The sequence below is a fragment of the Oncorhynchus mykiss genome, chromosome 12 (genome assembly GCF_013265735.2).
Source record: "Oncorhynchus mykiss isolate Arlee chromosome 12, USDA_OmykA_1.1, whole genome shotgun sequence".
Classification (NCBI taxonomy): Eukaryota; Metazoa; Chordata; class Actinopteri; order Salmoniformes; family Salmonidae; genus Oncorhynchus; species Oncorhynchus mykiss.
In genome coordinates, this window is record NC_048576.1 from 75,717,678 (window position 1) to 75,742,052 (window position 24,375).

Genomic DNA, 24,375 nt, shown 5'->3' on the forward strand with positions numbered 1-24,375 from the left:
TTCATTACAATTTGTAATTTAAATAGATTTTTATTTGGATTTCATGTAATGGACATACACAAAACAGTCCAAATTGGTGAAGAGAATTTTTTTTTTTTACTTGTTTAAAAAAAAAAGAAAAAAAAACAGAAAAGTGGTGCGTGCAGATGTTTTCACCCCCTTTGCTATGAAGCCCCTAAATAAGATCTGGTGCAACCAATTATCTTCATAAGTTACATAATTAGTTAAATAAAGTCCACCTGTTTGCAATCTAAGTGTCACATGATCTGTCACATGATCTCAGTATCTATACACCTGTTCTGAAAGACCCCAGAGTCTGCAACACCACTAAGCAAGGGGCACAATGAAGACCAAGGAGCTCTCCAAACAGGTCAGGGAAAAAGTTGTGGAGAAGTACAGATCAGGGTTGGATTATAAAAAAATATCTGAAACTTTGAACATTCCACGGAGCATCATTAAATCCATTATTCAAAAATGGAAAGAATATGGCGTCACAACAAACCTGCCAAGAGAGGGCCGCCCACCAAAACTCATGGACCAGGCAAGGAGGGCATTTATCAGAAAGGCAACAATGAGACCAAAGATAACCCTGAAGGAGCTGTAAAGCTCCACAGCGGAGATTGGAGTATCTGTCCATAGGACGACTTTAAGCAGCACACTCCACAGAGCTGGGCTTTATGGAAGAGTGGCCAGAAAAAAGCCAATGCTTAAAGTAAAAAATAAGCAACCACGTTTGGTGTTCGCCAAAAGGCATGTGGAAGACTCTCCAAACATATGGAAGTAGGTACTCTGGTCAGATGAGACTAAAATTGAGCTTTTTGGCCATCAAGAAAAACGCTGTCTGACGCAAACCCAACACCTCTCATCACCCTGAGAATACCATCCCCACAGTGAAGCATGGTGGTGGCAGCATCATGCTGTGGGGATGTTTTTCATCAGCAGGGACTGGCAAACTGGTCAGAATTAAAAGAATAATGGATGGCGCTAAATACAGGGAAATTCTTGAGGGAAACATGTTTCAGTCTTTCAGAGATTTGAGACTGGGACATAAGTTCACCTTCCAGCAGGACAATGACCCTAAGCATACTGTTAAAGCAACACTCGAGTGGCTTAACGGGAAACATTTAAATGTCTTGGAATGGCCTAGTCAAAGCCCAGACCTCAATCCAATTGAGTATCTGTGTTATGACTTAGATTGCTGTACACCAGCGGAACCCATCCACCTTGAAGGAACTGCAACAGTTTGCCTTGAAGAATGGGCAAAAATCCTAGTGGCTAGATGTGCCAAGCTTATAGAGACATACCTCAAGAGACTTACAGCTGTAATTGCTGCAAAAGGTGGCTCTACAAAGTGTTGACTTTGGGGAGGGTGAAAAGTTTTCAGTTTAAAAAAAGAACGTATTTATTTTGTTTCACAAGAAAAAATATTTAGCATCTTCAAAGGAGTGGTGCGTGCAGATGTTGTGTAAATCAAATGATAAACTCCCCAAAAATCTATTTTAATACCAGGTTGTAAGGCAACAAAATAGGATAAATGCCAAGGGGGTGAATACTTTCGCAAGCCACTGTAAATGTTTTACTCACGTCGGCCACGGAGAAGGAGAGCACACAGTCCTTGGTAGCGGGCTGCGTCGGGGGCTCTGTGTTATCCTCAAAGCGTGCGAAGAAGGTCACATGTAAACATGTGATCCAAACAATCCAGTTATATTTTTTATCTTTACACACAGAATGGTTACCAAATCTTTTTTTGCAGAAACTTTAATTCAATCAGAATAATGAATGTATCCTTCTGCCACACAACATGTAACAAACAAAGACAGAAGAGCTCAACACAAGATTAAAACACCCATAAGAAATACAAATATTCAATATCTTCATAAAATAAGACATTCTGGAAGCTCCAGCAATGTAAATTCTGATATATTCTTAATATTGTAAATCCTTTATGAGTCCATGGTTTTCACAATGAATACATACTGTATTTGAATAATACATGAAGCATAGAGCAAAATAAAAACAATTTACACAAAAATATCAAATTGGTATAACGTTCAAGGTTCACTTTGTTTGTGGAACTGAGCGAGAGTAGCAATGTAACCAGATTAAAGCTTCAGCACAAAATCAATACAGTTCAGTAGTTGACAAATCAAAACATAAAGACAACAAAGGTCCCTTTGATTAAATACATTCCAATTTGAAAGAACACAGCCCTCTACTGCACTTGTTTTATGATTATTAAACTGTAGTGGGGCTGAGAATCTAGCATTGGGTGCAGCAGCGAGGCAGAGAAATCCTTAACAATGACAGAAAATGTCAAGTAACAAAAAACACACTGGAATTATAACATTTAATTTGACCGAGGTTCCTTCATCTAGTTTAAAATGCGGTTTGGGCTGAACCTTGCCCTTGCACACTCATCCTTTACAAGTGATTTGTACCTCACTATGTTCAGCTACCCCATTAAAATGTCATGTGGTTTAGTGCAGATACAATGCAAAATATTGAGTGGGACTGTTAAACTTGTAACATCAGGGCTTGTGTCAATGGAAAATGAGTCCTATTTTGGTCTGTGGCCAGTCCTGGTTAATGATCACTCTTAGTCATGTGCTCGCCCCAAATGACTACATCATTTTGACCACTGTCATCTCATCAAGACAGGACTGGCCACTTGTTGAGAATAGACTCGTCTGTTCACATATGATTCAAATGAGACTGAAGGCACCCCAAACATATAAACACTCCTAAACTGAAGCATCAGCACCTCTTAAAACCTGTAGATAAAAATAATATTTGCCCAATCATTCTGTAACATACTATGCTGCACTCATTTAGCAACGATATAACATTTTTTTAAGGAAATATCATGCCTGACACAAAACGCTGCAGCTGGAACACGATGATATGCGTGTTTGGTAGGAACTAGAAATAAACTTGCAGAATAAACTGACCCAGAAAAAACCTGTTGAATCAATTCAAGCCCCAAAAAGTTAGTTACAGTGATGGCTGTCAGTTGTGGAAATGGTATTGGTTACAGTAGGTTGCAATAGTTAGTTCCAGTACAGTTGAATAGCAGCAATTTACAGTAGTATTTTCCATTGTGATGACTTTGCTTACCATTTCCACATATTTAACTAATCATTGCTAAATAAATGCAGAGTGGCAGTTGATAGACGTAGGTGGAATTTTGCTCCAGAAAACAATCATATTAACTCTCAATAATCATCAATCAGTTTTTCAGCACCGTTCTCAGCCTGCTTGCCAGCACCCCCATCCTGTTCTTCACTTCCTCCCCCCCCTTCCTCTTCCTCTTCTTCTGTGAAGGAGCGTGACTGGCTGCCGTAGTTGATCATTGTGCGGGAGAGGTCCACCTCGATGGGGAAAACATCAGCATCCTTCAGCACGGCGTAGCACTCGTCGTAGTAGCGCGACATGCCTGACACAAAACGCTGCAGCTGGAACACGATGTCCTGGACTGAAGCAGGAAGGGAGAAAGATGTTAACACGCACCCTACCTTTATACCATACTTTAGACAGATCTGGTGTTTCCTAGCAGTGCAGAGGTCAAAGAAAGAGTTGTTTACAATTAGTAGGCCATCTGTGCCGAGAAACGCTCAGCCTGATACATTAGTATATCGTGAAGCAGGGAGAGAGGGACTGATCATACATTGGATAAGATTTACCCGCTGGGCACAGATGTCAGTTTAACGTCTAGTTTTGATTTACATTTGATTGAGGTTTCAACTAACTTGAATTCAACAATCTAAAATAATTATTATAAAGTTGGGTGAATTTTTATTTTAATTCCCTTGCGTTGATGATTTTGCAAATCCAATCAGTTTTCCACGTGGAAACAACATTGCTTTACCCAGTTTTTGCCCTGTGGAAAGGCTTTTATATCCATTAGTAATGGGCAAACAGAGAGATACTGTTTGGAGAGATACTCTGTCCACTTATTACAGATAGCTGGACAGAGCATTAATGGAGAGGATGATTCTCCTAGGTAGACAAACAGAGAGAACAAACCATGTTTCTGGTCCAGTAGCTCAATCTTCTCCAGCACATCCTTTCTCATCTTGGCAAACCGAGCACGGGCCTCCTGTCGACACCGCAGCACAAGCCGGTACTCGTAGTTCCCGGTGCCGACGCGATACATAGGCTCTCCCATCGCCTAAGGCAGCACACAGGTATATAAGAAAAACTAAATCACAAACACGCTTATAGAGATCCACTTTGTTACTCATTGATATATCAATGTTTCTGTGTGGACTACAGGCATAGGAAGTAAGGTAAGGTACTCACAATGCAGCTGTACTCTTCATCGTCCATCTCCTTCACTTTCAGACAGTAAGACTGGAACACAAAATGGATTAACCTTTAAGCCAATGACTAACACATTAGAAATAAACGCGTTGGTACAGTTTAGGCCCAGTTTTTAGTTGATCAATGTTGACATTTTGAATAAGGGGTCTGCTCTCACCAAGTACTCAAATTTGACATCCAGGTATTTGCGGATGGTGAGCTTGGTGTCTGGTATAGCCTTATGAAGGTAGGTGTTCAGGTCATGGAGCATCTACAAAACAGGAGACAGAAAGAGGAACATGATTAATTGATTCCCAATATATATATATATATATGGATGTGTGGGGATGGAAGTTATCTAATCTAGGTATATGCAGGAGTGAATGCAAGCTTGTTGGGTGTTGGCATATGAATCCTGTTAATGGTTTGTGTATTGATTTGACTGTTTGTTAATTTCTTCTACTACTCACAGGCTTGATGGTCTTTAGCAGCTGGATACCGTACTTCTCCATGTTGCGATGGGCCTCAGCAAACTTCACAAAGGCCTCACTGGCTGCAGCCTGAGGCTCCCGTACCCCGATCACAGAGAACACATCCCCAAACGCTGAGGGGCGTCCAGGCAGAGGGAGAGAGTGGAACAATCAAACATCATCCAGTCTCATGGCATGCAACACATTACTGTAAATACAAACCTGTTCGCTTTCAGTGTGAGGGAGCTTGAGTATGATCATAGTACATGGTTATATTGTGTCTAGATCTGTAGTTTAACATAATGTTTGTGTAGTTTCAAGGTGTGGCAACTCACCTCTGTGTGTCTGAGAGAGTTCAAAGAAGGCTCTGAGCAGTCTTTTCGTGTGCTCCATCAGGCCTGTAAAGAGACAAACAAGGACAGTGGTGCAAGAAGAGGGGAGAACGTATGGAGAATGTCACACATAATAACATTAATCATTTAAAAAATACCTTTGTACAGCTCTGCTGTTTTCTCCAACTCCTCCAGTCTCTTCACCAGACCATCTGAAAACAAAAAGGGCCTAGTATGAGGACACTTACAGTAGTAGCATAGTGCCCCTCTCCGGTCCAGATGATATCAGTCATCATGAGATTGCACAGAGCTTATGCAGTGGCCGTGTCCGAATACTAGATAGTATCTGAAAAAAGTTGACATATTTTAAATAGTACTCCGAATGAGTCATCTAATACGTGATTGCGTTGACTCCTGCCATTCGTTCATTTTGGTACTGCGCATCAATTTATCTGATTTTCAGCTTTTGTTAAACACGCGAGTCAGAAAAGGCAAGTGAATACTACGAGATCAAATGCCAAAATTAGTATATAGTTTAAGTATGTAGTACGCTAGTACAGTTATTCGGACAGGGCCAGTATCTTAAGGGTGATGTTATTCGAAAACATAATGTTAACTTTCACTGCTATGCGGATGACACACAGCTGTACATTTCAATGAAACATGGTGAAGCCCCAAAATTGCCCTCGCTAGAAGCATGTGTTTCAGACATAAGGAAGTGGATGGCTGCAAACTTTCTACTTTTAAACTCGGACAAAACAGAGATGCTTGTTCTAGGTCCCAAGAAACAAAGAGATCTTCTGTTGAATCTGACAATTAATCTTGATGGTTGTACAGTCGTCTCAAATAAAACTGTGAAGGACCTCAGCGTTACTCTGGACCCTGATCTCTCTTTTGAAGAACATATCAAGACCGTTTCAAGGACAGCTTTTTTCTATCTACGTAACATTGCAAAAATCAGAAACTTTCTGTCCAAAAATGATGCAGAAAAATTAATCCATGCTTTTGTCACTTCTAGGTTAGACTACTGCAATGCTCTACTTTCCGGCTACCCGGATAAAGCACTAAATAAACTTCAGTTAGTGCTAAATACGGCTGCTAGAATCCTGACTAGAACCAAAAAATTTGATCATATTACTCCAGTGCTAGCCTCTCTACACTGGCTTCCTGTCAAAGCAAGGGCTGATTTCAAGGTTTTACTGCTAACCTACAAAGCATTACATGGGCTTGCTCCTACCTATCTCTCTGATTTGGTCCTGCCGTACATACCTACACGTACGCTACGGTCACAAGACGCAGGCCTCCTAATTGTCCCTAGAATTTCTAAGCAAACAGCTGGAGGCAGGGCTTTCTCCTATAGAGCTCCATTTTTATGGAACGGTCTGCCTACCCATGTCAGAGACGCAAACTCGGTCTCAACCTTTAAGTCTTTACTGAAGACTCATCTCTTCAGTGGGTCATATGATTGAGTGTAGTCTGGCCCAGGAGTGGGAAGGTGAACGGAAAGGCTCTGGAGCAACGAACCGCCCTTGCTGTCTCTGCCTGGCCGGTTCCCCTCTTTCCACTGGGATTCTCTGCCTCTAGCCCTATTACAGGGGCTGAGTCACTGGCTTACTGGGGCTCTCTCATGCCGTCCCTGGAGGGGGTGCGTCACCTGAGTGGGTTGATTCACTGATGTGGTCATCCTGTCTGGGTTGCCCCCCCCCTCCCCCCCTTGGGTTGTGCCGTGGCTATACTCAGCCTTGTCTCAGGATGGTAAGTTGGTGGTTGAAGATATCCCTCTAGTGGTGTGGAGGCTGTGCTTTGGCAAAGTGGGTGGGGTTATATCCTTCCTGTTTGGCCCTGTCCGGGGGTGTCCTCGGATGGGGCCACAGTGTCTCCTGACCCCTCCTGTCTCAGCCTCCAGTATTTATGTTGCAGTAGTTTATGTGTCGGGGGGGCTAGGGTCAGTTTGTTATATCTGGAGTACTTATTCCTTATTCCCACTAATCTACTGACAGAACGCAAGAGTTGGCTAATAACAGACCTCCATCCTATGCTAGCTTGCTCCTATGCTAGCTTGCTACCGATTTAGCTGTCTAAATCGCCGTGACCCCCAACCAACCTCTCCACTCACTGGACCCTTTTGATCACTCGACTGAGCATGCCTCTCCTTAATGTCAATATGCCTTGTCCATTGCTGTTCTGGTTAGTGTTTATTGGCTTATTTCACTGTAGAGACTCTAGTCCTGCTCATTATACCTTATCCAACCTATTAGTTCCACCACCCACACATGCAATGACATCTCCTGGTTTCAATGATGTTTCTAGAGACAATATCTCTCTCTTCATCACTCAATACCTAGGTTTACCTCCACTGTATTCACATCCTACCTTACCTTTGTCTGTACATTATACCTTGATGCTATTTTATCGACCCCAGAAACCTCCTTTTACTCTCTGTTCCAGACGTTCTAAACGACCAATTCTTATTGCTTTTAGCCGCACCCTTATTCTACTCCTACTCTGTTCATCTGGCGATGTAGAGGTGAATCCAGGCCCTGCAGTGCCTAGCTCCACTCCTATTCCCCAGGCGCTCTCTTTTGACGACTTCTGTAACCGTAATAGCCTTGGTTTCATGCATGTTAACATTAGAAGCCTCCTCCCTAAGTTTGTTCTATTCACTGCTTTAGCACACTCTGCCACCCCGGATGTTCTAGCTGTGTCTGAATCCTGGCTTAGGAAGACCACCAAAAATTCAGACATTTTAATTCCAAACTACAACATTTTCAGACAAGATAGAACTGCCAAAGGGGGCAGTGTTGCAATCTACTGCAAAGATAGCCTGCAGAGTTCTGTCCTACTATCCAGGTCTGTACCCAAACAATTTGAACTTCTACTTTTAAAAATCCACCTCTCTAAAAACAAGTCTCTCACCGTTGCCGCCTGCTATAGACCACCCTCTGCCCCCAGCTGTGCTCTGGACACCATATGTGAACTGATTGCCCCCCATCTTTCTTCAGAGCTTGTGCTGCTAGGCGACCTAAACTGGAACATGCTTAACACCCCAGCCATCCTACAATCTAAACTTGATGCCCTCAATCTCACACAAATTATCAATGAACCTACCAGGTACCTCCCCAAAGCATTAAACACGGGCACCCTCATAGATATCATCCTAACCAACTTGCCCTCTAAATACACCTCTGCTGTTTTCAACCAAGATCTCAGCGATCACTGCTAGACACCTACCTGGTTAAATAAAGGTGAAATAAAAAAAATAAATAAAAAATTCCTATTCGGTGTCCTGTGTGAATCTAAGTGTGCGTTCTCTAATTCTCTCCTTCTCTCTCTCTCTCGGAGGACCTGAGCCCTAGGACCATGCCCCAGGACTACCTGACATGATGACTCCTTGCTGTCCCCAGTCCACCTGGCCATGCTGCTGCTCCAGTTTCAACTGTTCTGCCTTATTATTATTATTATTCGACCATGCTGGTCATTTATGAACATTTGAACATCTTGGCCATGTTCTGTTATAATCTCCACCCGGCACAGCCAGAAGAGGACACCCCACATAGCCTGGTTCCTCTCTAGGTTTCTTCCTAGGTTTTGGCCTTTCTAGCGAGTTTTTCCTAGCCACCGTGCTTCTATACCTGCATTGCTTGCTGTTTGGGGTTTTAGGCTGGGTTTCTGTACAGCACTTTGAGATATCAGCTGATGTACGATAGGCTATATAAATACATTTGATTTGATTTGATGTCAACTAAATTGGCTTCAATTGACTGTAATTGGCTTCAAGTGTATGCAATGAGGAAAGTAAAGTCAGAAATAATAGAAATGTATAACATGGCCAGACGGATGGACAGTGTGTTTTGTCCCAGTCTCACCATTGCAGAGTATGGCTCTGCTGAGCCCCAGAGCGTCGGCTGTACCAGAGCTCATGTTCTCCACCAGGCGGTGCTTCACCTTCTTCAGCACTAAAACACACCAGATGTAGAAACATACTATGATGGTAGCATCTGTCGGTCTGGTGGGTAAGAATGGTACTCTACCCATATATAGGAAACTGCCAAAATAAAGGAAACACTTGAGTAAATGTGGGATACAATGTACTGTATATTGAAAGCAGGTGCTTCCACACAGTTGTGGAATTAATATTCCGTCATATGCAGGGTCATGTATAAAAATGCTGGGCAGGCCCAGTTCCCCAATATTTTGGCTACCATCGCTAGAAAAGATCTTAGTGACTTTGCAAGAGGGATGATTGTTGGGGCAAGTTTGACAAGAGCTTCAGTGAAAAAGACTGCTCAATTTGTTGATGTTTCATGATATGCCACGGCCCTGCCAGTCACCCGATCTCAACCCCAGAACAGATTCTGGAGCGGCGCCTGAGACAGCCTTTTCCACCACCATCAACAAAACAACAAATTATGGAATTTCTTGTGGAAGAATGGTGTCACATCCCTCCAGTAGAGTTCCAGACACTTGTAGAATCTATGCCAAGGAGAATTCAATCTGCTCTAGCGGCTTGTGACGGCCCAACGTCCTATTAAGACACTATGTTGGTGTTTCCTTTATTTAGTCAATTACCTGTATATTTTAGAGATGTATTCTGCAACTGTTACCTATGTCCAGCGACTTCCCCTGTTTGGGGTCAGCCTGCAGCTTGTTGTAGTGGATTGTTGCTTCTCCCTGCAAAGACAAGAGGAATGAATGGAAGAGATAAGACAGTCACTCAAACCCCACCTCAGTATAATAAAAACCATGATGCAAATCCACAGACACTTCCCCCAGGGATCATATTACTCAAACTAAAATATATAGCCTATGGAGTTCCCCAGGCAATACAGTATTGCTAGATCTACCTAACATTGGCTTTCTCCCCTGGTTAATCTGGGGATTCGCGTTACATGCAGGTTATAGTCAACAAGGTATTGCCAAACAATCCATGTGTACAAAGTGTGTCTGCAACTAATTTCAACTGAAAATCATGAAGGACAAGACTGCACAATATAGCAGTCTTTAAGCTAAACAAAGGTGCTTCTGCAAGTGTAGAAACATAAGAATGACAGATTCTCTGATAAAACTGCACAACATTTGCAAGTAATATCAATAAATACCACTGTGACAATTTCAACTCAGTGGGCATAGCATGCAAAAAAAATGAAAGAGTCAGCGAAGCCTAAGGGCTACAATGGCACATACTAATCCTTTATACAGACAGTGGAGCATCTCTCCCCATCTCTCTAATCCTGAGCACAGACCATGGTGGGGTAGTCATTGAACTCGCATAGCTTCCTGTGTCGTCACAATGGATTTAAAAACAACATTGCCACTCCACACTGGTGACGTGAGGGTCCAAACTCCTGGCTATTGTCCTGTTCTCACTAACTCCGCTGAGCGATCGGAGGTGTCCCTATTATTTAACATCCAATAGTGACCGCAGTCCTTTTCAGACTGACTGGTAATTTACTGCTAAAAAACACAGAATCCAGAATTAAATACTGTGGCTTTGGACTTTCTATTTTTATCTACTGGTAAGTGTTAGTCTTGTTAGTTTTGTCAGTGTTGGTACAAGGTTTGGGTTGTGTGGCTAACAAAAAAATAACTATAGGAAATACACTAACTGGTTTGTAGTCTTTTGCAGTATCAAACAAAAATTGATTGAAAAGCTGATTCCAAGCCCTCTTAATGTACCTGGACAGCCTGAATCATCTTTGCCACCTCCACCTTTGTCTTGCCCTTCACAGGTTTGCCGTTCACTCCTGTGATCTCATCGCCAGCCGCCAGAGTCCCCTCCAGAGCAGCAGGGGTGTTGTCAAAGACCTGAGAGATCCCAGTTACAGGTAAAGAATATATCCAATAATGACAAAAACCAAGCCATAAGAGCACAGAGCCTTAAAACAAACTGCTTTAAGAAAGTTCAAGATAATGGTTTATGCAATGCATCTATAATCGAATGTTCCTGATTTAGTTAACACTCTGGATACATAGCTACTGAACCAAACATTACTGCTCTAAAGACTGAGGTACAGTATAGAGGTACATAATACCTGTACAATGTAGAGACAGGGACAGTACTGCGCCCCACCCCCGATGCTGATCCCTATCAGGTTCTGAGCATCCTTCTTCAGGGATATAGTCCCAGGGACTGTAGGGATCCCCCTGTTGAAGAATAATTGGAGATCTTGTTAATACATTGTCTAGTGTCTACAATATGATTTGGGAAAGCAAGCGTTGTCAAAGACAATTAGATTAGATGTACAGTGCATTTGTAAAGTATTCAGACCCCTTCACTTTTTCCACATTTTGGTACGTTACAGCCTTATTCTAAAATGTATTAAATGTTTTATTTCCTTCATCAATCTACACACAATACCCCCATAATGGCAAAACAAAAACAGGTTATTAGAAATTTTGGCAAATGCATAATACCCCCCCCCCCCGGAAATTTTACATTTACATAAGTATTCAGACCCTTTACTCAGTACTTTGATGAAGCACCTTTGGCAGCGATTACAGCCTCAAGTCTTCTTGGGTATGATGCTACAAGTTTGGCACACCTGTATTTGGGGAGTTTCTCCCAATATTTTCAGGTCTCTCAAGAGATGTTTGATCAGGTTCAAGTCCGGGCTCTGGCTGGGCCACTCAAGGACATTCAGAGACTTGTCCCGAAGCCACTCCTGCATTCTCTTGGCTGTGTGGTTTGGGTCATTGTTGTCAAGGTGAACCTTCGCCCGAGTCTGAGGTCCTGAGCGCTCTGGAGCAGGTTTTCATCAATGATCCCTCTGTACTTTGCGTCGTTCATCTTTCCCTTGATCCTGACTAGTCTCCGAGTCCCTGCTACTGAAAAACATCCCCAAACCATGATGCTGCCACCACCATGCTTCACCGTAGGGATGGTACTGGCCAGGTAATGAGCGGTGCCTGGTTCCCCCCAGATGTGATGCTAGGCATTCAGGCCAAAGAGTTCAATCTTGGTTTCATCAGACTAGAGAATCTTGTTTCTCATGATCAGATTCCTTTAGGTGCCTTTTGGCAAACTCCAAGTGGACCGTTTTGTGCCTTTTACTGGAGGAATGGCTTCAGTCAAGCCACTCTAGCATAAATGCCTGATTGGTGGAGTGCTGCAGAGATAGTTGTCCTTCTGGAAGGTTTTCCCATCTCCACAGAGGAACTCTGGAGCTCTGTCAGCGTGACCGTCGGGTTCATGGTCAGTTTGGCCTGGCGGCCAGCTCTAGGAAGAGTCTTGGTGGTTCCAAACTTCTTCCATATAAGAATTATGGGGACAACTGTTGTTGTGGACCTTCAATGCTGCAGACATGGAATGTCCTTAAAACAAGTCAAAATGAGGCTCAGTAGTGTGTGTGGCCTCCACGTGCCTGTATGACCTCCCTACAACACCTGGGCATGCTCCTGATGAGGTGGCGGATGGTCTCCTGAGGGATCTCCTCCCAGACCTGGACTAAAGCATCAGCCAACTCCTGGACAGTCTGTGGTTGGTGGATGGAGCGAGGCATGATGTCCCAGATGTGCTCAATTGGATTCAGGTCTGGTAGAACGGGCGGGCCAGTCCATAGCATCAATGCCTTCCTCTTGCAGAAACTGCTGCCACACTCCAGCCACATGAGGTCTAGCATCGTCTTGCATTAGGAGGAACCCAGGGCCAACCGAACCAGCATATGGTCTCACAAGGGGTCTGAGGATCTCATCTCGGTACCTAATGGCAGTCAGGCTACCTCTGGCGAGCACATGGAGGGCTGTGCGGCCCCCCAAAGAAATTCCACCCCACACCATGACTGACCCACCGCCAAACCGGTCATGCTGGAGGATGTTGCAGGCAGCAGAACGTTCTCCACAGCGTCTCCAGACTGTCACGTGCTCAGTGTGAACCTGCTTTCATCTGTGAAGAGCACAGGGCGCCAGTGGCGAATTTGCCAATCTTGGTGTTCTCTGGCAAATGCCAAACGTCCTGCACGGTGTTGGGCTGTAAGCACAACCCCACCTGTGGACGTCGGGCCCTACCACCCTCATGGAGTCTGTTTCTGACCATTTGATCAGACACATGCACATTTGTGGCCTGTTGGAGGTAATTTTGCAGGGCTCTGGCAGTGCTCCTCCTGCTCCTCCTTGCACAAAGGCGGAGGTAGCGGTCCTGCTGCTGGGTTGTTGCCCACCTACGGCCTCCTCCACGTCTCCTAATGTACTGGCCTGTCTCCTGGTAGCGCCTCCATGCTCTGGACACTACGCTGACAGACACAGCAAACCTTCTTGCCACAGCTCGCATTGATGTCCCATCCTGGATGAGCTGCACTACCTGAACCACTTGTGTGGGTTGTAGACTCCGTCTCATGCTACCACTAGAGTGAAAGCACCGCCAGCATTCAAAAGTGACAGGAAGCATAGGAACTAAGAAGTGGCCTGGTTACCACCTGCAGAACCACTCCTTTATTGGGGGTGTCTTGTTAAATGCCTATAATTTCCACCTGTTGTCTATTCGATTTGCACATCAGCATGTGAAATTTACAGTGAATTTCACAGAAGTGTGATTGACTTGGAGTTACATTGTGTTGTTTAAGTGTTCCCTTTATTTTTTGAGCAGTGTGTGTGTGTGTGTGTGTATATATATATATACACACACACACACACAAACAAACATTTCTAAAACAGTGTTTTCACTTTTTGAAAAGGATGCAAATCATATTTACTTACAGTTTGTCCTCCTCCAACTCATAGTCCATGTCTGTGAACATTCCAGGACTGTTTATCCTGTATAATCTGGCTAAGAGGAAAACATTAATCAATGCCATTCTTCTTAGTCTATCAAGACATTAAAAAAATAAGTTAACTAGTTATGTCACACAAAATTCCATCACGGGTTAAGGTTGCCAATGCTGACACAGTAAGTGTAACAGAATATGTGGGCAACAAAATAACTAGAAAGCTTTCCTTTATTTGCTGGCAAGAAATTGGAATTAGCTGGTCAGTTAATGATAAAGCCAACGGTAATAGTACCTGGGCTTTAGTAAACGACGAATATGACGAGATCGTCGTCTCCACAAGCACAGTTAGTCGGTCCTGGTTCAAGCCTAGCTAGGCTTTTATTTAACCAGGCAAGTCAGTTAAGAAAAAGTTCTTATTTACACTGACGGCCTACCCCGGCCAAACCCTAACGACGCTGGGCCCATTGCGCGCCACCCTATTGGACTCCCAATCACGGCCGGTTGTGATACAGCCTGGAATCGAACCAGGGTCTGTAGTGACGCTTCTAGCACAGCGATGCAGTGCCTTGGACCGCTGCACCGTAGCTAGCCACTTCCCTAAATACTGGTTAGCCTACATGCTAGCTAGGCTACCCAATGTTGGCAGCTGTCAGCAGTATGTATATTGCAAATGAGCATGATAAAAAAGAAAGGTGGCCACTGGCCAGCTATTTACCTCCGACAGTTGATGACGCGCGTTGTTATCTTAACACAAACGTTTATCTCATGCCCCTGGGGAATGTTTCTTTAAATGTACATTTTATTTTAGATTCTTTTGTATTTCTTCGGACCACTTCACGGGTTATTCATCTGTCAAAAAGAAGATTCTGTTTACTTGCTCTCGTCACTTCCGGGAATTTAGCGGAAACTGTCACTGATTCCCTTTTCCTCTTTCCCCAAAGATATTTTTATTTATTAAACAGTAACATGCAAAACAGCGCTATCCTGAACCCTTGGGACGTCCCACCCTTACCTTAACCCCTACCCTAACCATAATCCTTACCTAACCTTAATCCTTACCTTAACCATTTAACGTTTCTACTTCAATGGGGTAGGGAGGTCCCAAGAATTCCAGATAGCAAGGACCATACTGTTTTGGACTGGATTTCAATATTATATCATAAAATTCATGAACACGCTGTAATTTAAGATATGTATAAAATTGTATTTGTGGATTCATCTACTTATTCTACCTGATGCCTTTTCTAAAAGTTTTTCTATAGCGTTTTTGTGATTTTTTGCACTTGGTAGACCATTCAAAGACTAAAAGGTTGATAGGATAGGGACGTAGTCACACTTTCACAGCACATATATCTGAATATACTGTTGATTCATAAAATCTATTCACTGTTGTATTTGTTAAGGGCATATCATGCACTTTAACTGTCCAGTGGTTCCAGATTTCTATTAAATATGACCTATAATTAATTACAATATTAGTTGTATAGTTATTTCCTTCATTTTTAAAATTATGTTTAAAAGCATATTTTCTGTGTTTGAAACAACAGAACGCTGTGGGCGTATACCAGTAATTAAAAATATTAATGACAAGTAAACGACTTAATAGCCAGCTCAGCCAATGAGCCAATGAGACGTCTGGGACAAAAACGTGACATCACGTTATATGAGGAAATAGCAAGCATTTTTTTTAACGGTCTGTTTGAGATACAACTTTAAGGTGGGGTTTGAAGTGTGTTTTCTTCTGAAATGTATGCTTTGGACACAAAATATGAGTTGATAACATTATTTGGGTATGAGTTAACACAGCATGAGCTTTTAAAAGTGAGATTTTTCACTGGACAGTCATTTACTTTAAACACTCATTACAGCACCACTAGAGGCTGTCAACCAATTAGCATTCAGGGCTCAAACCACCCAGATAATAATATACAGTGCAGCACTACACAGTTGATTACTGATCAGATTGACTTTGATCAAAGATAAAGCTTTTCCATGTGAGTAAAAGCATCAGTTTAGTAGGCAACTATCTTCACTGCCAGTCTGCCACCAAGCTTCTTCTAATAACCTAGTATTAGGGTGTGAGTGAGAATCATTTTGATTTATTTATTGAATCATCATTAATCATGCCTCATTATCATGCTAATCAGTGAGTGACTTGTGCGAGGAGGGTTGCGCACATAAAAGGATAGTTCAAACTTCCAACTAACATTTTACTTTGTATCTCAGTAAATAAGGCTATCTTGTCTGATCCCAGTCCGTCCGTCTTGCAACTCAAACCACATTCAGGGCCCCTTTCGCCACCAGTGACAACATGGCAATGCCAATGGTAAGTCTCATTAACTTTCATGCATGGCTGATACTTTTATTCCACATAGTTACTTACTGAAGAGGCTGTGTTTATACAGGCAGTCCAAATCTTATCTTTTGTGGGAAAAGATCAGAATTGGGCTGCCTGTGTAAACGCAGCCATAGTGGCCTACATGCTTACTGCACTCAGATATGTGTTGCTGAGTGAATTAATTTAAAAGGTCAGGCCCTTGAGTCTTGATTATGTTTTGACAACATGGTAATTGTTGAAAAATAAATATATGCATGCACTGTACATTGTGATTCCAATGATTATTAAAAGTCAGTCATTAAATATTTTATAACCCAACATGTCATATTAAAATACAAAATCACTTTTACCTTATGTTCAAAAGCACTCCATTTATTTATATGGTTCTTCATAGGAACTTGAGCTGAAGCATGTGGAGCTGAGAGCTGGAGACCAGTTGAAAGTACAGGGGAGGATTATGGATGAGGCTGAGAGGTACATTTAAACATTTTCATTTTTCATTTTATTTAACTAGGCAAGTCAGTTAAGAACAAATTCTTGTTTACAATGACGGCCTACCCCGGCCAAACCTGGACGATGCTGGGCCAATTGTGAGCCGCCCTATGGAACTCCCAATCACAGCCGAATGTGATGCAGCCTGGATTCGAACCAGGTACTGCAGTGACGCCTCTTGCACTGAGATGCAGTGTCTGCACCACTTGGGAGCTGCATTTAACTGTTTTTCTGTGTGTTTATATCACACAGAGGGACCCATAAATTAATCTTTTGCATAAAAATAAAACGACCAGTTTCACAAATTATTGCTCGAAAGAGGAGAGGACGGACCAGAGAAGGGTTTTGTTTTGGTATACTGTATGTGTGAAATCAATTCATGTTAGACAGACATGTATTAGGGTTTCTGGATTTCCCATATCCAGGTTCCAGATCGACCTGGGCTGTGATGAAGATGACCTGGCACTGCACTTTAACCCACGCTTCAATGATGACACTGATGGTACTGTGCTCGTGTGCAACTCAAAGATTGCCGGCTGCTGGGGTGATGAGAAGAGAGAGATCCACAATCCACTCCAAAGGGGTTCTACATTCAAGGTGTGAAAATGGAGGTTGAAAATATGGAGGGAGGGGGTTTGGTCCTGACTATAAAAATTGATGTCCATGTAATCTCCCGCTAGTATCGTTTTAAGGAAACTAGCGCTAATGCTTAGTCCAGCTTGTTCGTTGCAATTGGCCATGTGGGTGTAAGGGTGAATGTGCTACAACACTAATGATGTAAACAAATGGGGTTTCTCCCTCTCAAGATTGTGCTGAAGCTGACGGGCGACATGTTTGAAGTGGAGATGCCTGATGGACAGGAGATCCAGTTCCCCAATCGTGAAGGCCTACATGTCATTACCTACATTCGTATCAAAGGAGACCTCAAACTTACTTCTTTCAAAATCTACTAGACCCCAATATATGAGGGGTGATTTAGTTAGATCAATGGGTGAGGACAGGAGCAATGACACTCATCAAATCATTGTTCTAATATATGTATTAGTGAACTGTTGGGCATATTAAATATGTATCTGGGTTGACCACAGTCTATCACTGTTTATCTTTTTTTCCCCATAGTATGGTATATTTGTTGCAATAATATTCACAATCTCACATACACTAAACTCAAGGGTAATATGAAGATGAGGTTATGGAACTATTTGCCCTGGAATTTTAGGTCATAATACCTTTCCAGATCTTCTTGAAATCGACAAACAAACCACTTCCAGTATGGAAGTTCAGAGAGGTCTGGTGTGATGCTCCAATCAGCAAATCCTGGGCCATTTTTTCAGTATTCTTTCAAAATATATTTATTCTGATGGAATGGGTAAAACCGTCCATTACTTGTTACTGAAGTTGTACAAAAATCTATCCAAAATTATACTGTGTCCTTGAAGTGGCATCCATTGATTAGTTTAGGGCGATGAAAAGGGACATTGTGATCCTTCGGTTTGGATGCCACTTGGTGTTTGTGCAGATGGCTTTACAGAAGGGACACCGTACCCAGCAGCAATCACAAAAATGTTTGATCAGAATCTCACCTGGCCTCTCCCTGAACTGCTTCATGCCCAGGAGTGACACATTGCTGAGGCTTCTGTTGATCTCCATGATTCTGTTGGCAAGACCTTCCCTTACCTCTTCTTCGAGGAAGTCAAAGTCGGTTATGTCACAGAAATCCCTGAAAAGATTTTCTGCTAATTTCAGCTCATCTTTTAGAGCCCTGGAAAGCTCTCTAAGCCACATATTGTTGTCTCCATTTCTGTTTTTGACCGTCTTGTTGCTGTATGCACTGCATGGCTCACACGCTGCTCTGTAGCTGTTATGTTCCCTTCAATCAAGGCAAGGACTTTGGACCTTTCTATGAGCATATATTTCTCTACATTCTCTCTCATAAATTCCTCAAAGTGTTTCCTTGGGTTGTGAATGTAGGTCATGAACTTGTCAAAGTTCTCCTCCGCCAGTGATGTCAGGATGTGTTTCTCTGTGTTAGGCCTGTTTCCACTGAATGGTGGGTGGCTTAATTGCGTTTCTCCAGCCAAGTCAATGGCCGTCTGGTCATAAACCGCCTGTACAATAGATCATTTCAGTGTGTTGCAAATTCAATCACCAATCACAGCTGCAGATGAGGAACCTTTGCAGTGTCTCTTGGAAATGTTGTTGTATTGTGTACTCTTCTGCTCCAGGTAAGTAAGGGCATCATTGTTGCTTCTGAATTTGTTATGGGAATCTGCTAACTTACTTCCTGCAAGCTCACACACATGAAGTGAAAGATCAATCGTAAATTCCTTTTTGAATGCATATTTTCTTATCCTAGATTCAAATTCCTTTATGCTTTCTTTGACATGAGTTGCTATTTCTTGCACGTAACTGTCATTGTCATTGAAACTTGTCTAAATTAAGGGTGAAAAAAGCCAGTAGGCAATACGGTGCAGTATGATTATCAGCAAAATAAATGATTATGAATTGAGTATGGTGGATCAAACCTACTTTTTGAAGTGATTTGTTTGACAATCAGATGAAAACATCACACAACACCCATGTAATGTGAAACTGAGCCTGCACAGACTGTGAAAAATAACAGTAAACGGGATAAGATGTTTACATGCCACAGTATTCCGTCTAAGATGATCATATCCCAGGCATTTTATCCAGGTTTCTCATAAACGGGATACAAGCTTTTTGGGTTATTGGAAACAGGATATGATGTTCATATGCCTCAACTCAAAAACAGAATAGTTAAGTATCCAGAATAATAACGGGATATTGGTGTGCACTAAAAACTGCTATGGTGAAAGCCCTTCTGAAGAAAGATCATCTAGATACTTCAGCTTTTTAGTCATTTTTTAATCTCCAACCTTCCATTCTTACGCAGAATTCTGGAGAAATTGGTGTTCAAACAGCTAAATTATTTAAGTTCCAACTGTATTTAAAAATAAAAAAAATCCAATGTGGTTATTGTGCCCAGCACAGAGACTTAGTTAAGGCAGTAAATTATTATAGAGACAACACAGATGCCAAACAGCTTTCTGTCCTTGTACTCTTAGATTTAAGTGCTGCATTTGATGCTGTTGACCATGAAGTCCTTCTGGACAGACTGGAGAGGTGGGTTGGCCTCTCCGGTTCTAAATTGGTTTTATACCTATTTAACCGGTCAATAGTTTTTTGTGACCCTTGGTGAACATAACTCAGAGAAAATACATATCACGTGGCGTTCCACAAGTTTGGGTCCGGTACTGTTCAGTTTATATATGTTACCCCTTGGCAGTGTTATCAGAAAGCACAGCATTGATTTTCACTACTACGCAGATGATACACAACCTTACATTTCTGTGTCAACAGAGGATTTTTAGCTCCATGGATAAATTATTAGACTGTATTAGTGATTTAAATACTTGGTTGGCTCATAACTTCCTTCAGTTAAAGACCAAGGTATTTATTGTTGGAGCCAAAGCACAGAGAGAGGATCTAGCCGCACATTTGAATTCCCAGGCAATAAAGATAAAACACCAGGTAAAAAATCTTGGTGTTATTTTCGATTCTGGACTACATTTTGAATCACACATTAGGAATGTGACCAAAAGAGCTTTTTACCACCCGAGGAACATTGCCAAGGTACGGCCGTTTCTCTCTCAGGCTGACACAGAGAGACTCATCCATGTTTTTATTACAAGTAGGCTTGACTACTGTAATGCTCTCCTGTCTGGTCTACCCAAGAAAGCCATTGGTCAACTGCAAAACATACAGAATGCTGCAGCACGGGTACTGACCAAGACCAGACAGAGAGCACACATTACACCGGTTTAAAGGTCTCTCCACTGTGAGTTTTACAATTAATTTTAAGATTCTTCTCTCGATTTTTAAATCAATCCACGATTGTTCACCCCAATACATGTCAGACATGTTTTTAAGTTATGTACCCAGTAGGTCCCTCAGGTCCTCTGGCACTGTCCTTTTAACTATCCCCAAATCTAGGACCAAGAGGCATGGAGCACCTCCCATAGAACCTGAGGGGGGCCGAAACTGTGGACATATTTCAAATAGATCTTAAAACATATGTTTTTAGCTTTACTTTTCCTTAGGGTGCTTTTTAGTTGTTCAGTTTGTGTCATTCCTTTGTTTTTTACCTTGTGTTTGTTGTGTAGTAAATATTGCAGCTTTTATTTTCAGTTTTTTCCTGTCAAGCACATTGCGTTTCATTCCATTTCTGAAATGTGCTGTATAAAGCTGGATTTGATTTGCATGTAAACGTGGTCAATGACAATCGCCAAATGTCATTACACTTTTTGGTGTTTTGTAACAAATGTCTCTTTCCATTCATCAACTGGTGTGAGTGCACAGTGCTCTCTGAAAAAAGTTTTCTCCTCGCTTTGTGATCAGTCACCCCAATCTGTTTGGTTGCCGTTTCCTGATCTCTTCATCATACATTTATCCTGTGTAGCAGCATGGATCCTTTTCAGACACCATGAGGTCGGTCTGTTCAAGTAATGTTGAAATCTCGATTGGATCATTCATACTCTTTTTGCAGGTGAGATACCTATTTCCACACATCTCTATGAGGTTCATCAGATCATTGTTGTCCTTTAGATCACCCAACCCAGTCTTGCTCATTCTTGTGGGTAAAGACAATTATTGTAAAGGCAAGGGCTCCCTCTCCAAGCATTCTTTCCAGCCACCCCACTCCCATTTTGAATTCATCAATATGCTGACCCAATGGTAGAAGTAAGAGGACAGCATTGATACCCTGCTTATGCACAAGTGGACCTTTGTGATTCTCCTGGGTAAGTTCAGAACTCTGCAAGCCCAGCATGTTGATGACAGAAACACTACGGCGGGACAAATCATACATCCTGGGTGCATCCTGGGTGCTATCTGTGAGAGTTCTGCTGCTGGTAGATCATCTTGACCAAGAAGGAGATTTCTAGATTCAATCTCCATAGAATCAGTGCCACCAATCAATGCAATTGTCAGAACAGGTGTCACTGAAAAAGGATTAAGAACAATTAAATATACATACTGTAAGTTAGTAGCTGTAAATCACTTACAATGCTATGACATGATGGTTGACCAAAACAATCTCACCTGTCTTACTTCTAGTTGTAAGTTGCTCTGGATAAGAGCATCTACTAAATTACTACATTTCTTACTACTTTCTGGGAAATTAGAAGATGTCATGATTTCTTTCTTTTCTTTATCAGTCTTGATTGTCTCTGCTGTGTTGACTCTCATTGTCTGTGATGTCAAGGGCCTCAGGCTCCAACTGTAGAAATAGTTGCAGTGCTTTAAAACAAAAGCTCTAACTACTGAGAGATGTTGGTCCAAATTGCCAAGTCTTCTTGAAAGAGGTTTAACCTTACTTGTACAGGCAATATCACTTATCTTCAACATTTCAATGACCCCCCCCCCCCCCCCCCCCCCCAATGGTTTAACAATAGTATAAACACTGTTGTTGCAATATTTCTGACAGCTTTTTTGCTCACTGTGTCAACATTATCCACATTTCTTGAAATATGGGTGTCAGTAATGTGATCCAGGTGAACCATGGTATCTTGATCTTGATGAGCCGAAGGAATTGTGTAAATGGGGATTCAACTTTCATCACAACGATCCACCAAATCATTACTTTCGTTTTCAACGTCTGTCAGTTATGGACGGAGACAGGAGAGTTGTTTTTTGTTACGACATTTCAAGATTTCATATTCACATGGTTCTATTTTAACAAATCGAACAATGGTAACTTTTAGTGCAATCGCGCAGTGCTGACAAGTTGTGGGTGTGGCAGAACTATTTCAATAGCTGGTGACGCAAAAGGGCAGGGTTTGGATGAATAAATAAATTGTAGGTGTGACAAGGGCTTGACCACTCACAGGCCAATCAACGTTCTTCATGGCTTTATACTGCATGCGTTGCCTCAAATTGTGTAGATTATTAACCGTCTTTGCATTATAATCAACTCCTATTCGTCTGGAAGGCACGCACGCGAAATGAAGTATGCAGGTGGGTCATTCTACAAAAAGAGCCATAACCCTTTGATATTATACACTAATATTGCATTTATAAGCCGTTTATATTAAATGTAAGTGCCCTTTCATATAGACCACATGGAGAATGCAATAAATCAGATTTTTTGGAATATTAATAAAGATTTGCTAAAGTGCCAAAATTCTGCATTTTGACATGTCCCTCCATGCACGCTCTGTGACTTCTAGGAAGATTTGAATCCACTTAACCCCAACATGTCTCAAAGTGTTCACCATCATTGTAAAGCCCTAGTTATTTTGTAGCTTTGACAAAGTCATTTCGGGAATATAATTATTTATTTCATGTGATTAGTGATTCATTTACGTCCCTGTTACAGGAACTGAACTCTCATATTAAAATGATAAAATTATTCATTTTTCAATATAATTTCTTTCAAAAGAGACATTGAAAATCATAGTCAAATCATAGTGTAAAAGCACTCTACTCTTTTTGGTAATTTTCTGGTGTTTTGTGGTAACACTGAGCAGGTCGAGCATAACACGTCAACCCTTTACCCATTGATAGACAGGTTAGAATTGTTAACTAAAAAAATATATATATATATTATGCTAGCATTCAATTGCCACTCCCTGTTACACACAACAAGCTTTCATTCACCCTGTCACCTCTTGAGATGGAAAAACTATTTTTTTAAATTAAGTTGAACATGTGCTTCTTATGACAATGTTAAAATTAGGTGAAATCAAAAGTTCCACCAATTCAGTGGCTTTTGAGTGTAACGGCGCAGGTACAGTGTGTGAATTATACAAAAGCATGCGGGCAAAAACCTCTGGCACTCTGATGAGTAGACAATTTTAAAACCAATTTTAAAACCTTTTATTGATAGGTTGCTTGACTAATGCATGGCCATTAAAATATGCACAGACGCAGATGAACCAGACTTTGTTGTAGTAGGATAGCCTATTGATGGCCTGATTTTGAATGAAATGAAACGTAAAACAAGAAATTGTACAGGAAAATAACTTAAACGTTTCTAAATACTAGGGTCACCGGCATCATCGCATCTCTCGATCCATGGTGGGCATGTCCATGGAGGGGGTTTTACGCACATCCAAAATAATAACAGAAACTGGATAAAATAATGTCCAATACATAGATAAAAAGGGAATGTCCGCTCACTGTTTTGCTGCTCACAAACATGGTTTTGATAAATCTTTGGTGATTAAGATGTACAAAAAAATATATATTTACATGGGCATTGCACCATGGCCACCGCTGACAAAATCCATGCTGTAATCATCTGCGTTTGGGAAAAGAGGTGATTTGAGTGGTTCTCAAATGTCCCCACCTGCCACCCCTCCCACCCCTGCGCAAACGAGCTGATGTTAGACAGGTAAATTGCCAACCCTGGTGCAAAAGGTGGAAAATGCCAGAGCGCCAGTTTTTACAAGCCAAAATTACTAACTAACTAACTAACTGTTTGGCAATAACCGCCTTGGCACCAGCTGAGAATAGAGCCAACAGAATCAATGTCACCAATCAATGCAATTATCAGGTGTGTCACAAAAATATAGTGCATAATAATAAGAGCAATTTAAAGATATACTGTGATCATTAAATGATGGTTGACTACAACGCTCCCACCTATCTTACTGCTTTGTGGGAAATTAGAAGACATTGTTGTGATGTCTGTCTTTTCTTCATCTTTGTCTGTGATGTCA

The 24,375-nt window shown here is 41.8% G+C and overlaps 2 protein-coding genes across 10 annotated transcripts; one reads left to right on the forward strand and one right to left on the reverse strand.

The window, feature by feature from the left end:
* Nucleotides 1–1,740: 1,740 nt before the first annotated feature.
* LOC110538362 (PRKCA-binding protein) lies at nt 1,741–14,709 on the reverse strand. Of its 4 annotated transcripts, none has more exons than XM_021625130.2 (13): nt 14,519–14,709; nt 13,793–13,858; nt 11,134–11,245; nt 10,778–10,906; nt 9,706–9,772; nt 8,968–9,057; nt 5,260–5,313; nt 5,105–5,167; nt 4,770–4,903; nt 4,478–4,570; nt 4,300–4,350; nt 4,024–4,168; nt 1,741–3,472 (listed from the first exon to the last, which is right to left on the reverse strand). In XM_021625130.2, exons 2-13 carry the CDS (start codon nt 13,831–13,833, stop codon nt 3,213–3,215), a joined length of 1,239 nt encoding a protein of 412 aa, XP_021480805.2. In that variant the 5' UTR covers nt 13,834–13,858; nt 14,519–14,709; the 3' UTR covers nt 1,741–3,212. The 4 variants fall into 4 exon arrangements, with proteins under 4 accessions (XP_021480805.2, XP_021480806.2, XP_036794344.1 ...); XM_021625131.2 differs by having other exon boundaries at nt 13,793–13,862; nt 14,519–14,708; XM_036938449.1 differs by lacking the exon at nt 14,519–14,709 and adding an exon at nt 14,096–14,255.
* On the forward strand, nt 10,445–17,859 carry LOC110538363 (galectin-2). Of its 6 annotated transcripts, none has more exons than XM_036938452.1 (6): nt 10,445–10,617; nt 10,831–10,926; nt 16,058–16,129; nt 16,536–16,615; nt 17,035–17,230; nt 17,440–17,859. In XM_036938452.1, exons 3-6 carry the CDS (start codon nt 16,115–16,117, stop codon nt 17,584–17,586), a joined length of 438 nt encoding a protein of 145 aa, XP_036794347.1. In that variant the 5' UTR covers nt 10,445–10,617; nt 10,831–10,926; nt 16,058–16,114; the 3' UTR covers nt 17,587–17,859. The 6 variants fall into 6 exon arrangements, with proteins under 6 accessions (XP_036794347.1, XP_021480808.1, XP_036794345.1 ...); XM_021625133.2 differs by having other exon boundaries at nt 16,090–16,129; XM_036938450.1 differs by having other exon boundaries at nt 10,447–10,617; nt 16,030–16,129.
* Nucleotides 17,860–24,375: the final 6,516 nt, after the last annotated feature.

What these genes read in the sequence shown, in the direction of transcription:
- LOC110538363 (XM_036938452.1), top strand. An exon ending in ATTATGGATGAGGCTGAGAG is followed by an intron (nt 16,616 to 17,034) that starts GTACATTTAAAC and finishes GACATGTATTAG; the next exon opens with GGTTTCTGGATTTCCCATAT. An exon ending in AAAGGGGTTCTACATTCAAG is followed by an intron (nt 17,231 to 17,439) that starts GTGTGAAAATGG and finishes CTCCCTCTCAAG; the next exon opens with ATTGTGCTGAAGCTGACGGG.
- LOC110538362 (XM_021625130.2), bottom strand. Translation starts at nt 13,833, where the DNA reads ATGTTCACAGACATGGACTATGAGTTGGAGGAGGACAAACT. An exon ending in AACAGCAGAGCTGTACAAAG is followed by an intron (nt 5,168 to 5,259) that starts GTATTTTTTAAA and finishes GTCTCTTTACAG; the next exon opens with GCCTGATGGAGCACACGAAA. An exon ending in ACTCTCTCAGACACACAGAG is followed by an intron (nt 4,904 to 5,104) that starts GTGAGTTGCCAC and finishes GACGCCCCTCAG; the next exon opens with CGTTTGGGGATGTGTTCTCT.